Below are 13,138 nucleotides of genomic sequence, written 5' to 3'. Positions count from 1 at the left end.
ATATACATATATGTATATGTATATATCGTCAATTTAATGGTTGCAGTTAATTGTTTGTAATCATTGGCAGATCAAACACTGTTTGAAATATCAAAGTAAAAGTGTATATTACATTTACTTACACGACACTTGATTTAAAAACGTAATAATAAATCAGTTTTTCCAGAAAGATGATTTCACGTTTAAAACGATATAGCTGCGGTTAGTATGAACTTCCCATTTATGACACACTAGGCTAAATATACTATTAAGGTAAGAAAATAGTTTGACAGTAAAAGCGTTGTATAATCAATGGCACGTTGACAGCCTAGAAGGGGCAAAAAGAATTATAGACAACTGAATCTATTCAAATTGAAATTCCAGCCCGGTGCCTGCCATTTCCTTGGCGTAGAGTTCGTCAAACCGGCGGTTCTGGTTAACTGTGAAATAATTCTTCCAGTCTCCGATGGCACCTAACAAAAAAAAAAAATGTATAGCAGAACAGTCATTTACAAGATTGTTATCATATCAGCATTTCATTTTTGAACAACAGGGAAAAAGTGAAAATATTCTTTGCAAGCCTTCCGCCCTAGTTCTGCACGAATGTTAACTTTTTGTTTTATTTTTTTTATTTATTTATTCAAGATTTCATGCGTGTTCACAAAATAGGAATGCATACAAATGTATGCAGGTACATCTTATATAGCCAAGACAGAATTTATACAATAAGTATACATTGACAAGAAGCAGTTACAGGACAGTATACAACTCCACTAAGAGAGCTACATTATTCAAGGTAACGAACACGCAAAGGAATTGCAACATAAGCTTAAAGCTTGAAAATCGTTGCAACCCCCGTGCACACAATCTATATGCTTGCAAATAGTTAAAATGATACTTGATAGGAGTTGGGGGGGGGGGTATTTACAAAGAGAGCATGGGAACATGAGGGGGAAAGAAGAAATGCATGTGTGGTGCCTATTTGTCCTGTCGGACATTGACAAGAGAGAGCAAGAAAAAGTTTAAAGTGTCAAGTCATTATAAGCAAATTATACTGATTAAATTGATTAAATTTCTCATAAATCCCATTCAAATGTCGATTTCAGGAGTATTAACTTTCTTTTATTTAGGGTGAGTAGCGCCTTAAATATTCCTTCACAACACTGAGTTTGCGAGAAACAGCAGAACATACCATTGCGACACATTGAATTTAAGTTGACCATACACGAGACTCAGCAACACTAATAAAGTCTCGGCAGAGACGACCTTTGTCTTTTTGATGATATGCAAAAACTAAGATTTTCTTTCGGGTGTAACATTTCTTACCGAAAAAGAGTATGATCTATATTTTTCTTGCACTCCATACCTTTCCTCATGAATGATGATCCACTTTTCATGGTGTTTTCGTTCTTCGCAAGGCCAGATGTGGTGATGAGTGAGTCAGGATTGGAACTGTTGCTCTTCTTCATCGCACTAAAGGTGGAGGCCTCAACGATGCGGTCTATGACGTCATCAGAGAGGGATTTCTCCATGAAGCTGGCCACCTGTTCTACCGTCCCACGATGATCCTAAGATTGCAATAATACATACTTAACATACATAATATAGCCCTAAACATACATTGTATCGCTAGATATTTCATTAACGTCTAATAAGGCGTTTATTTCCAATACAACTCGAAGAAAGAGGGCGGCGAACAGAGAAATCATTAACTCTTTCGCTGATTCTCAGACCGCCTGCCTATACTTGATAACAAATGCCAGTAAGCACGAGACAATCAAGATATCAACAACATGACACGTTTTCAATTTGGAAATCTCACAGCACTCTTCTCCGCCTTTGCTTTTTATCTCGCTTGTTTGATCATGGACAAAACCTGATGTGTTAAACCTGCCAGAAGGGCTTTCAAAATAACGTATCCCAAGTATTTTCTTTGATGCAATCTTTTATAGGAGGAGGTTGGATTCCACCGGCATTGCTTTGCTGCTCTTTTGGTGTGTTTTCGTCACATTTAACTTGAATATGCACTTGGAAATGGAAAATAGGAATGCGAATTTCTGGGAAAAAAATGCGTGCCGATGGTAATACAGAATGAACATCAAATAGAATAGCGGCATGTATAAGTACGTGTATATGTGCGTATCAAGAATACTAATATAACTTCTTGACTCATTCAACAGACAATTAAGATAAAGACCATGAACTGATTTCAACAAGTGTTCATAAAGACCATTTTCATATTGACACCTTTTTATCTTACCGGTTTTTGACTGCGTCACAATATTGTCCCCGGCCCCCCCCCCCCCCAAAAAAAAAAAAAAAAAAAAAACGAAAACAGAAAAAAAAAATACAATCGGATACCGATCGGAGAGAACAAGAGAGGGATAGGGGAAAACAGAAAGATGATGCAATAGATAAGGTCTTCCGTGAAAAATGAAAAAAAAATAATAATAACTGATTCATCAAAATTTCTCCGGAATGTGAAGACGACTTGGTTGGCACAGTGGTTATAATGACGTCGTTTACTGAGCGAGCTAAAATAAAACCCATGAAAACACGTAGGAACCATACTAATTACTTATCCTGATTCCTACATGATCGCATGTAATTGTGATATCAAAGAACATACCTTTTTCATGTCTTCGTACTTGAGGAAGAGCACGTTTGGGTGATTTCTTCTTCTCCACCAAGGTAGGACGTTCTCAAACCAGGATCCGACTGGCGCTAAAAAAAAAAAAAAAAAAAAAAAAAAAAAAAATCAACTACAACATGACAGCATTATATACAACCTTATCATGAGAGCAAAAAAAAAAGCAAAAGAAAATGCTTCATACAAAAAAAAAAGAATCAAACAACTTCGTTCTTTCGCATTTTGCTCCAAACTAGTGTATATTCAAATATTTCAAACTGCGGAATGTTTAGCCAAAGATTGTGAAAGAATTTCACTCCCTAGACATGTACAATGTTCCGCACAATATACACGCTACAACAACTAGGTACATTACTCATGTGTTATGCATAGGCGTATTGGCCCTATGCTCAAATAAATCATATTAAGAGCACAAAAAAAAAAGAACAAGGTTTAAGGTGAGCCTTAGACTCAGAATCATTTTGATTATTTCAACGTGAGTTTGTTCTTCATGCAGAGCATGTTGATGAACTTTGAACATTATGAATCTCCGTATGCTGTTTACACATTTAAAAGACAACATGTTTCCTGGCGAAGTAATCCGATGTGTGCATGTAAGCAACGGCGTAGCCAGGATTTCATCTTAGGGGGGGGGGGCGGTTAGTCTGCGAGGGAGCGAAGCGACCGAGCCCGAGCGAGCGGAGCTAGCGAGGGGGGGAGGGTGTGGGAGGGGGGTGTCCCCCCTCCCACGGTAAGAACTTTTTGCATTTTGATGTTGTAAATGGTGCAATTTGATGCATGTTTTTGCGCGTTTTATCGACGTGAAACAGTCCCACTTGTTTATGGTAGCAGTTTATTTTGATGTAGATTATTATTGAACAATTTGCCTATAAAAGGGTATAATTTAGATACACTTCTTGTATTAATTCTTTTCACTGAATGTCATGAACGCGACTGAACCCGAGCGAGCGGAGCGAGCGAGGAGGGGGGGGGGGGTGCCGGGGAGGGTGTGGGAGGGGGGTGTCCCCCCTCCCACGGTAAGAACTTTTTGCATTTTGATGTTGTAAATGGTGCAATTTGATGCATGTTTTTGCGCGTTTTATCGACGTGAAACAGTCCCACTTGTTTATGGTAGCAGTTTATTTTGATGTAGATCATTATTGAACAACTTGCCTATAAAAGGGTATAATTTAGATACACTTCTTGTATTAATTCTTTTCACTGAATATCATGAACGCGACTGAACCCGAGCGAGCGGAGCGAGCGAGGGGGTAGGGGAGGGTGTGGGAGGGGGTGTCCCCCCTCCCACGGTAAGAACTTTTTTCATTTTGATGTTGCAAATGGTGCAATTTGATGCATGTTTTTGCCCGTTTTATCGACGTGAAACAGTCCCACTTGTTTAAGGTATATAGCAGTATATTTTAATGTAGATTATTATTGAACAATTTGCCTATAAAATGGTATAATTTGAATACACTTATTGTATTAATTCTTTTCATTGAATATCATGAACGCGACTGAACCCTAGCGAGCGGAGCGAGCGAGGGGGGAGGGGAGGGTGTGGGAGGGGGGTTTCCCCCCTCCCACGGTAAGAACTTTTTGCATTTTGATTTTGCAATGGTGCAATTTGATGCATGTTTTTGCCCGTTTTATCGACGTGAAACAGTCCCACTTGTTTAAGGTAGCAGTATATTTTAGTGTAGATTATTATTGAACAATTTGCCTATAAAATGATATAATTAAAATACACTTCTTGTATTAATTATTTTCACTGAATATCATGAACGCGACTGAACCCGACCGAGTGGAGCGAGCGAGGGGGGAGGGGAGGGTGTGGGAGGGGGGTGTCCCCCCTCCCACGGTGAGAACTTTTTGCATTTTGATGTTGCAAATGGTGCAATTTGATGCATGTTTTTGCGTATTTTAACGAGTTGAAACAGTCCCAATAAGGTTGCAGTATATTTCAGTGTAGATTATTATTTAACAATTTACCTATAAAATGGTATAATTTAAATACACTAGTCTTCTTGTATTAATTCTTGCACTGAATATCATGAACGCTGTCTGTTCAGCAATCAAACAGAAAAAGCATGCACACGAGGGTGTATAGATAGGGGCATATCCCCTGCCACACGAAGGTGATTTTGCGTTTTCAGACCTGAAATTCAGCGATCTGGTGCAAATTTTTGGTGCAATACTTCTTCATCGAAGTGTTAAAATCGCGGAATTTAGCTCTTATTCCGAATGTGCACCATCTGTGTGTACAGTGTATGTATAAAGTCTAGAGAGGTAGAGCTTAGGGGAAGGGGGATTCCCCCTCCCGCTCGTGGAGCTTTTGCGTTTTTAGAATTGAAATAGAGCGATCTGGGTATAGCCACAGTCTACTTCTATGCATGGCGGGGGGGGGGGGGGGGGGGGGGAGCAGGGAGAAGGCGTGAGCGAGTGTTATCTCCACCCTTCCCTTCCGATGGAGCTTTTGCCTTTTTAAGTTTGAAATTGAGATATCTCGTATACGCATATTTGATGGAATCAACATTTGGGAAATCACCAAAAAAAACAAAAAAAAAACTGAATAGGGGGGGGGGGGCTGAGGGAGGAAAGGGTCGATTAAAAGGGGAAATTCCCCTTATACATGAGGGAACCTTGAGTTTTCGGAATATAAGTGATAAGTCTTGTGCACTCAGAATTATTCATAATTTTTTTTGTAAATCTAAAAAGTGTACTTAGCTAGGGAAAGAGGCACAGAGGGGGAGGGTTTGGGAGGGGGATACCCCCTCCCAAGCACGAGAGATTTTGCATATTTTGAATTGAAATTCAACGATCTGGTGCACACTTTGAGTGAAATATTTAAAAAAATATCTTATTTGATGAAAGGTTGCAAAGGAGACCCGCTTCATGTGCATGCATACAGTATACACGCATTTTTTTTTCCGCCTCCCAAATCCCCGGTCCAAATCTTAGGGGGGGGGGGGGGGCGACCGCCCCCATCGCCCCCCCCCCCCTGGCTACGCCAGTGCATGTAAGCGTATTGATATAATGTGATGTAATATAATACATCATAAGTATCAACTATACTATATTACAAAACAATCCATCCAAAGGATGAAATAAAACATATTAACCGCCAAACGCTCTCGATATTATTCAAGAAAAAAATATATATATACAGAGCAGAGGAGACATGAATTGAAGGAGAAATGATTACCATTGCATTACCCTTACATAATCCATGTAACTTTCCATACAATTGGCATAAATCGACATAACTCATAGAAAGTCATTCTCCCAAAAACTTTAAAACGTTTCTTATAAGAATTATTGTATGACTAATTCTGCATATCTTTTATATTCCTGGCATCTTCTCGATTTCATGCTAATATAATTTTGGTATACGTAACGTCACTAACTTCTTCCGGCGATGTACTCCTCAAAGAAGATGTCCCAACTCTCGTAGGACGGCAGATTCCCAAGCAAGAGACAGAAGTGGTAGAGAGACACTGCCGTGTCCTTTGGATTCCTTGCCACGTAGATGACTTTAACTTTGGGGTCGTCTGATCTGATGTCCACGGGCAGCCAGTCGGTAGGACAGTGGGTCTTTAAAATCCGTGGGGATGGCATGTCTTTGGCATAGTCAGCCACTGGTGGAGCTTTGCTCAGCTTTGGAAATGTACGGAATTAGAAGAAAAAAAAACAGTTTGCATTCACATTTTGATGAACAGGTCAGGCGGCATTGTTCGGAAGATTGCAAAAACAAAGCAAAACAAAACAATTGATCAAAGAGATAGAATGAACAGAATATATTTGATGAGATGCATTGGAAATGTGGGTTTTTTACAAAAGGAAAATCATACAGTAGCAAAAAAAAAAAAAAATTATGGTACTTTGTCCTGCTCTGTGATTTTCACTTTCCGTTTTATACGCTTCTCTTTTAAAAACGTACGTGTAAGAGTGTCTACGACGCTATGGATCCAAAGTACTGAAAATCAAGTAACAGGAAGACATTCGATAAAACAATACTCACATCGGTAAAATTGAATATGTCGACTGTATCTAGAAACGGAACCATGGTCAAAATATGATCCCCTTCTAATTTTGCAACATCCCCCTCGTAAAGTACGAGCAGCATTATCTGCTGCATCCAAGTGGTACCTGGTGGGGAAAAATTTAGATATATAAAGCGTTATTATAAAAAAACACACATTTGTAACTACACACACACACACACACACACACTCAGACAATTCAAGTTAAATCGCAATGTATAGTATGGGCTACATACACATCAACAGACACTTAATTTAATCAATGATTTCTGAATGCTTGAAAGTTTGGTCCAGAAAAGGGAGATATTAATACCCAATGGCACAAATAAAATGTTTCATGTAATGTGTGGATAATGTGAGTGAGGAAATGGAGTAATACTAGTAGAACACATCAATATCGATACAAAGAAATATAAAGAAAATTCGACATATTTTCACTTTTCTCGCCTAATAATAAAGCACTTGACCTGCCTCTTTTAGAAGGCAGAGGGAATAGTATTACCCTTGACACACGTCAGGATATCAACTTCAGGAATATAAAAATGAAATTTTATGAATTTTTCCTTACTAACTATGAGCACAATACAAAAGTACACATTATAACTGAAAGAGTAAGGGGGAAGTTTTCGGAGGGGGTGCATGTAACATGATTTTATGACCATGATATACGGTGTTGTTTATGTAAAGGTTCTTATTTCTTGTAAGGGTCGATTAGACAAGAGATATCTGAAGCATCTAGTCGTTTGTACCCCTCACAAGCACGACAAGTTGTTGACTTGAAATCGATGGGCCTTACAGACACGTCCTTTTGTCATCAAAACGAGTAAGAGGAGAAATACAGGTCAAATGTATTATAATGGTGTCAGGTGAACATCAGCCAAGGATGTGGAAATAAAAACGGCCTACAACTCACCTGACTTTACGTAAGTTATGACAAAGGTGTCATCAGGCCGTACTTCGAAATTTTCCAATGCAGCTAAGGCGCGAGGGGCCATGTGAGTCGGTACAACTACACCTCGATATTCATAGCATGTCTCTTTGACACACGGAGGGACTTCAGACGAAAAGATAGGTTCCTCACTTCCAAGAACTCTTTCTGAGTGATAAAAACACAAAGTAGTGCCTGAACAAAATACATCAACACGTATTGTCAATGCTCCAGTAATCACAGGTAAGGGAATTACACTTCAACTGTCTTGAGTTGGAGTCAAATTTGTTATTTTCTCTTTCGTCCTTCTATTCCCCCCTCTGTTATTTCTGTTGTTGATTTATTCACGCACACCTGTTTAGGTGTACCTGCGTGCGTGTTGTGTGTGTATCGACTTCTTTGTCGACGACATACCACCCCCCCCCCCCGCATATGCTTTCCTGTGGGTTCCCCTACCTGTTCATTATTTTTATCTTTGCATAGAAATATGGCAAACCCTAGACTGATTTAAAGGTATTTTGTTACTTAAATGTTTTGTAAAAGTTCCGTCCTCTACCTACGGGATATTACTATTTGTTTTAAGCATCGTTTCATTCGTACAATATGTATGTTACGAGTGTAATTTGTGGAAATACGAATAGAATTTGGTGAAATCAAGTCAGTGTGGAATCAGACATATTGGTCATGCACTTTACATAAGTCAGATGTGACGTGGTGCGTATACGCCCCCAAACATGCAACAAATGCACGTTTCACGTGTGAGATAAATGTCTCACAAACTTACGATCTAGAAAATGATCAAAATTTGCTGCTTTCGCGGGACTAAAAAGAAAAGAATTATACATAAAGGACTGATTTCACGGAGCACGCCAACGATTTGCGAAGAACGCGCATGGCAAAAATCCAACATGACATTCATATCCTGGCTTTAGTAGGTCGTGCTCATAATCATGACGAGGCTTTTGCTGCAGTTTCGATAACAAATCACGAGTCACGGACGTCCCTGGATGGAAGCGATAAATTTGTTTGCCGTTGTTTTTGTTTCTGTCTTTGTTTTAATTCCTGCAAAACTATAGAAACGATGGCCATGGTTTGGCAACCTAGTGCAGGCTAAAATACAAATGTTGGACTTTGTCGTTCTTTTCGACATATCATATTTGGCCAATCCTCGCATGTGCAGTAAAAACAGCATAGGCAAAAATGCATATGGTACAACATGACCTAAGACAGACTGATAACGCACAATGATACTATGAGGTATACTGTTTTGAACAGACACCCTTACTGCATTTGATGTATTACGCTAAAGTTACTTTTTGTATATTCACAAGTAGGCCTACTGCTTGTCGAATAACTATGACTATTACAAAACACAAATGAACGTGTTAACCATGTTTACTTCTCAATCATAAATCAGCAAAGACCTTTCCATCACCGAGTTGCCTTAAACATAGGAATGTGTTGTCATTCTATGATCCATATCAAATGTATATTTACCTGCCATTTTGAAGTAGATCGTTGGTTGTCGAAGTGAACCAAGCCCTCTTCTTGTTTTTCTATACGTCGACTCCCATCAGAGGGTGAATATGAAGAATATCATGCATGGGGGTGTATTTCGCTTGCGGGCATAGTTCAATTATTGTTAAGGGACCGCTTCCCCCTATCTGTACTTATCCTCTCAGTCGTATTTCAAATGATTCATAAATGACTCGTCTTCACGCACAAATATATTGTATTTTATGTTCTCGTTGCTACCTCGACATGAACTTTGAACGTGTCTTTCTCTCTCACATCCCACCCCTTCTCTCTCTCTCTCTCTGAAAACATGGAATACAGATTCATTCACTCACTAAGAAACGGCAAGTAATTTAGTGAGTTGCTATTTAGTGCAAGCTGACGCAGCATTGTGTATGAACCATGGGTCATTTTTATAAGTGAGTGTGTGAGATAAAAAAGAAAACAAAACAAAAGTGTAAACAAAACAAAAGTGCTTTAGAGCACTCCCTCCCTCTCTCTCTCTCTCTCTCTCTCTCTTTCTCTCTCTCTCTCTCTCCTTCTCAATTATACGGGATTGCAAACCAGTATACACATGGGCAACATGCGCAAGTCAGAAACCACTACAATTTGAATGCTCTCGAGAAATTAATCAAGTCAAATCGCGGCGTGTTGTAGCGCATTGCTTGAATGAAGACAAAAATGGAAAGGAAAAGGCTAACCCTATCTTCATTGATAGGTCGTAGCAAAAAAAAAAAAAAAAAAAAATCAGGAGCGGCGCACAACGAAACATACCACTGGTGCGTGGAAGTATGTTACCGTCCCAGCCTTGACATTGAAGCCGATATTCGGTATCAAACAGCGGGCAAATTGATGCCAAAGTCCAAAAGTCGCTCACAATCATACCATGACCGCGGCGAGGGCCGTGGTTCGTTTGTTTGTTTGTTTGTTTGTTGGTTTGTTTTAATAGGTAGTAGTACCCGTGCGGTAGTACCCACATGACTTCAATGATGGCACACAGTGTGGTAAAGTGTGCCTACCTTCATGCGATCATGTTAACAACGAAAAACTTATTTTCACTTGTGGGAGATCTTACGCTATGTTGGAGAGACCGGGTAAACTGTCAAAGCTGTAGATTTAGATCATCTTCTAAAAATCTAAACAAGAGACGGCGTTACAAGCTATCACATCAAAACTTTGTATCCAATGATCTCATGCGCGTGAAATTTGATCACGCCTGAACATTCTATGAATGTGAGGTTGTTACACTGTAACAACTTGCTCCATCTGTTTTGAACATTATTGAAGTGTAACAACTTGCCTCGATGAATTTTCAGTTTAGTTATGTTTTACTTTGATACAAGACGTCTGATTTTAATGCCATGTGGTTTTTCCTTCATTAAGCTTCTGTGCAGACATCAACTGATCAAGCTCTTCAATCAGTTAAATCAGTGACAAGCACGTGAGCATTTAGCTTCGTGAAAAAAAATACTACTGTAATGTTGCATGATTTACCTATGTATCGCTGTTTGGTACTGAATTGTATCTACTTTGATAAGAAGTAAAGGAAAGAGTCACTTAATTTATCCCGTTTATTCATGATCAACGTTGTTAATGTGAATGTATGTCATATTTATCTATGTTTTAATTTGTAGCATCCGATCAGGGTAGATACATATATGCACAAGCGTGCATGCACACTGACAGATAGATGGACAGGCCGACAGACATGCTCACACAGTGTTAGCGTACTTTTTAAATTGCAACAGAGTACCCAATCTTTGAGTGATTGCCTGATGTCACTCTAAAATTAGTGAAAATAAACATTTTCACTCAAAATTCACTCCAATATCACTGTAAACCTACTCTTTTCTGTTATTCACTCCTTCAAGAGTGAACATTTTCGCTGTTTTTTATTATAGAGTAATGTCTTGTTCATGCTTGTTTGTTTAAGTACTCTTTCCAATTCATAAGGGCGATAAGCTATTCTCACAGAGAAAAAGAAATAAATTTCTCTGTTTGTCTAGTAGACATCAAAATGTAAAATTTGTAACAATTACACGTTTTCTCCCCTAACTGGCGTCTCACATTTACAAAATGTCACATCGATGCATTCAACGTACACCGACTGTATTAGCCTATTTCATTTCAACAAACATCTTGTTAACCTTCATAGATGTTTCTTCATAAAACGCAAGGTTTAGGACATACAAAATGGGCATCAATCTTAAAACAAAATAATGATAAAAGGGTGTGATATTATAGTATTGAAATTAATGTTTGATTGCTATGAGCAAAGAATCGTGAGAAATTCAGCAGGTTGCTAAACGGCCAGGCTGGTTAATAGCGCGTAATGACTTATCAAGTCTGCTACTTTCCGAAAAAACAGAGATAAAAAGACATCTTGACACAGGTAAAATATATGATTTCAGAGACACAATCCATAATGAAAAAAATGAAGCAAGAACAAAAACTAAACAATGTTTCCTTACATTTCAACCAAGTTCTTCTTCTGACGACGACATAGACACTTGGAAATTATTCTTAATTTATTATTATTCTTATGATGTCTGCAGTGTTTGATAACTCTGAACCTAGACCACTGTCACGGTGCCTCACAGGTGCACCATGGTCAAGTACATTCAAATAGAACATAATTTTCGAGCAAATTGGATAATTGGAACCCTTTCTGTATGCGTACCTTTGTGACTCAGGGCCGCTCGTTTCGGTCACATGACAAATCAAATTCAAACAGACACACACACACACACACACACACACACACACATATATATATATATATATATATATATATGATATAAACAAACATGTATATTTTATGCACAAAGTCAGTGTCATGTGATTGCAAAAAAATAAACAAACAAACAAAGAAACAAAACGAGAAAATGAAGGAGACTGGTCTATATAGATCTACAACTGTTAACGACACAGTACACATGGTACAAGTTTATTTATAAATGTGCCAGTGCACGGCAGATTCGTGTAAACGATCACTGAGTTAGGGTGAAACTTGGGCTGGGTGAAAAAAAAAATGACTAAAGGATAAAGATTGTGAAAATCTGTACTGCTGTAATTATGACGATCCAAGTATATACTCACGGCCACTTCCATTTTAGGAGACTGTCAGTTAATATCCAAAAGCAAAACGCAGCTTGTAACTTTCGAACATGTATCTTGTAAATCTTTTACTCTGTTTCACACACGAGCGTAATTCATAACATAACATAACAACATAACATAACATAACATAACATAACATAACGTAACGATGCAATACGACTACCAAAATTTAGACTCTTACTTTTAATTTCGCCTCATCTATCACTAATTTATGCCTACATTTTTTAAAGTAAACTTGTAACGTAAAACCGATTCATAACTTTACAATATAAGTATGTATTATAATGAACTATGAATCAAAGCTAGGAACATGACAACTGAACCTTTTCCTTCAACAAATGACAAAATATTCTGAAGTCATAAATCTACGAAACAGCATCATTAGCATCTCTCTTACAGGTTTTCGAAATGCCTGTACTCACACTATTCCATTAACAAGGATTTCGGCGATTAAAGTTGTCGCTACAAGCTCTCTGCTAGAATCACGAATTATGTTTACACTCTAGCAGGTTTCATTCCTACATAGCCATTCCATACCAGGTCTATAGTCATATTATTTTGTGGAAAAGTAGGTTAATATAACGTTCCATAGTTACATCTGAGATGGTAGATCACATTTCCATCTACACATGTATGTTCATGATCCTCTCTTTTTTTTTCTTTTTTTTTATACTGGTTTGGCAGATTAAATGCCGACATATAAATGGATGAAAGCGGATATTACGTTAAAGGACACTTGTTCGAAAAAAAAAAATGTCATGGATTGTACTTTCAAAACTGAAACGTTACAGCTGCTGGTAGTATAGATTTCTCACATAAGACACACTTAGGAAAAATTATAAAAATCATACAATCGTAGTTTTTCCATAGCGACAGCAGTGTCCTCAATGGAATGTTGACAGCCTGGATGGAAAAAAATATATA

At 38.2% G+C, this 13,138-nt stretch overlaps 1 protein-coding gene across 1 annotated transcript; it reads right to left on the bottom strand.

Annotated features, from left to right (window-relative positions):
• Positions 1-342: 342 nt before the first annotated feature.
• LOC139723891 (sulfotransferase 1A1-like) lies at positions 343-9,264 on the bottom strand. The gene is made up of 7 exons (XM_071635096.1): positions 9,077-9,264; positions 7,565-7,747; positions 6,630-6,757; positions 6,016-6,265; positions 2,609-2,703; positions 1,346-1,547; positions 343-452 (listed from the first exon to the last, which is right to left on the bottom strand). The coding sequence occupies exons 1-7, from the start codon at positions 9,081-9,083 to the stop codon at positions 343-345; spliced, it is 975 nt and encodes a 324-aa protein (XP_071491197.1). The 5' UTR covers positions 9,084-9,264.
• Between the last annotated feature and the right edge of the window lie 3,874 nt (positions 9,265-13,138).

This window comes from Diadema antillarum, unplaced genomic scaffold, assembly GCF_040938485.1.
Source record: "Diadema antillarum isolate AM-2024a unplaced genomic scaffold, OU_Dant_1.0 scf00000202, whole genome shotgun sequence".
Classification (NCBI taxonomy): domain Eukaryota; kingdom Metazoa; phylum Echinodermata; class Echinoidea; order Diadematoida; family Diadematidae; genus Diadema; species Diadema antillarum.
This window is presented reverse-complemented; position numbering and strand designations above follow the sequence as displayed.

What these genes read in the sequence shown, in the direction of transcription:
- LOC139723891 (XM_071635096.1), bottom strand. An exon ending in CATAACTTACGTAAAGTCAG is followed by an intron (nt 6,758 to 7,564) that starts GTGAGTTGTAGG and finishes TTTCCCCACCAG; the next exon opens with GTACCACTTGGATGCAGCAG. An exon ending in GGAGTACATCGCCGGAAGAA is followed by an intron (nt 2,704 to 6,015) that starts GTTAGTGACGTT and finishes TTTTTTTTTTAG; the next exon opens with CGCCAGTCGGATCCTGGTTT.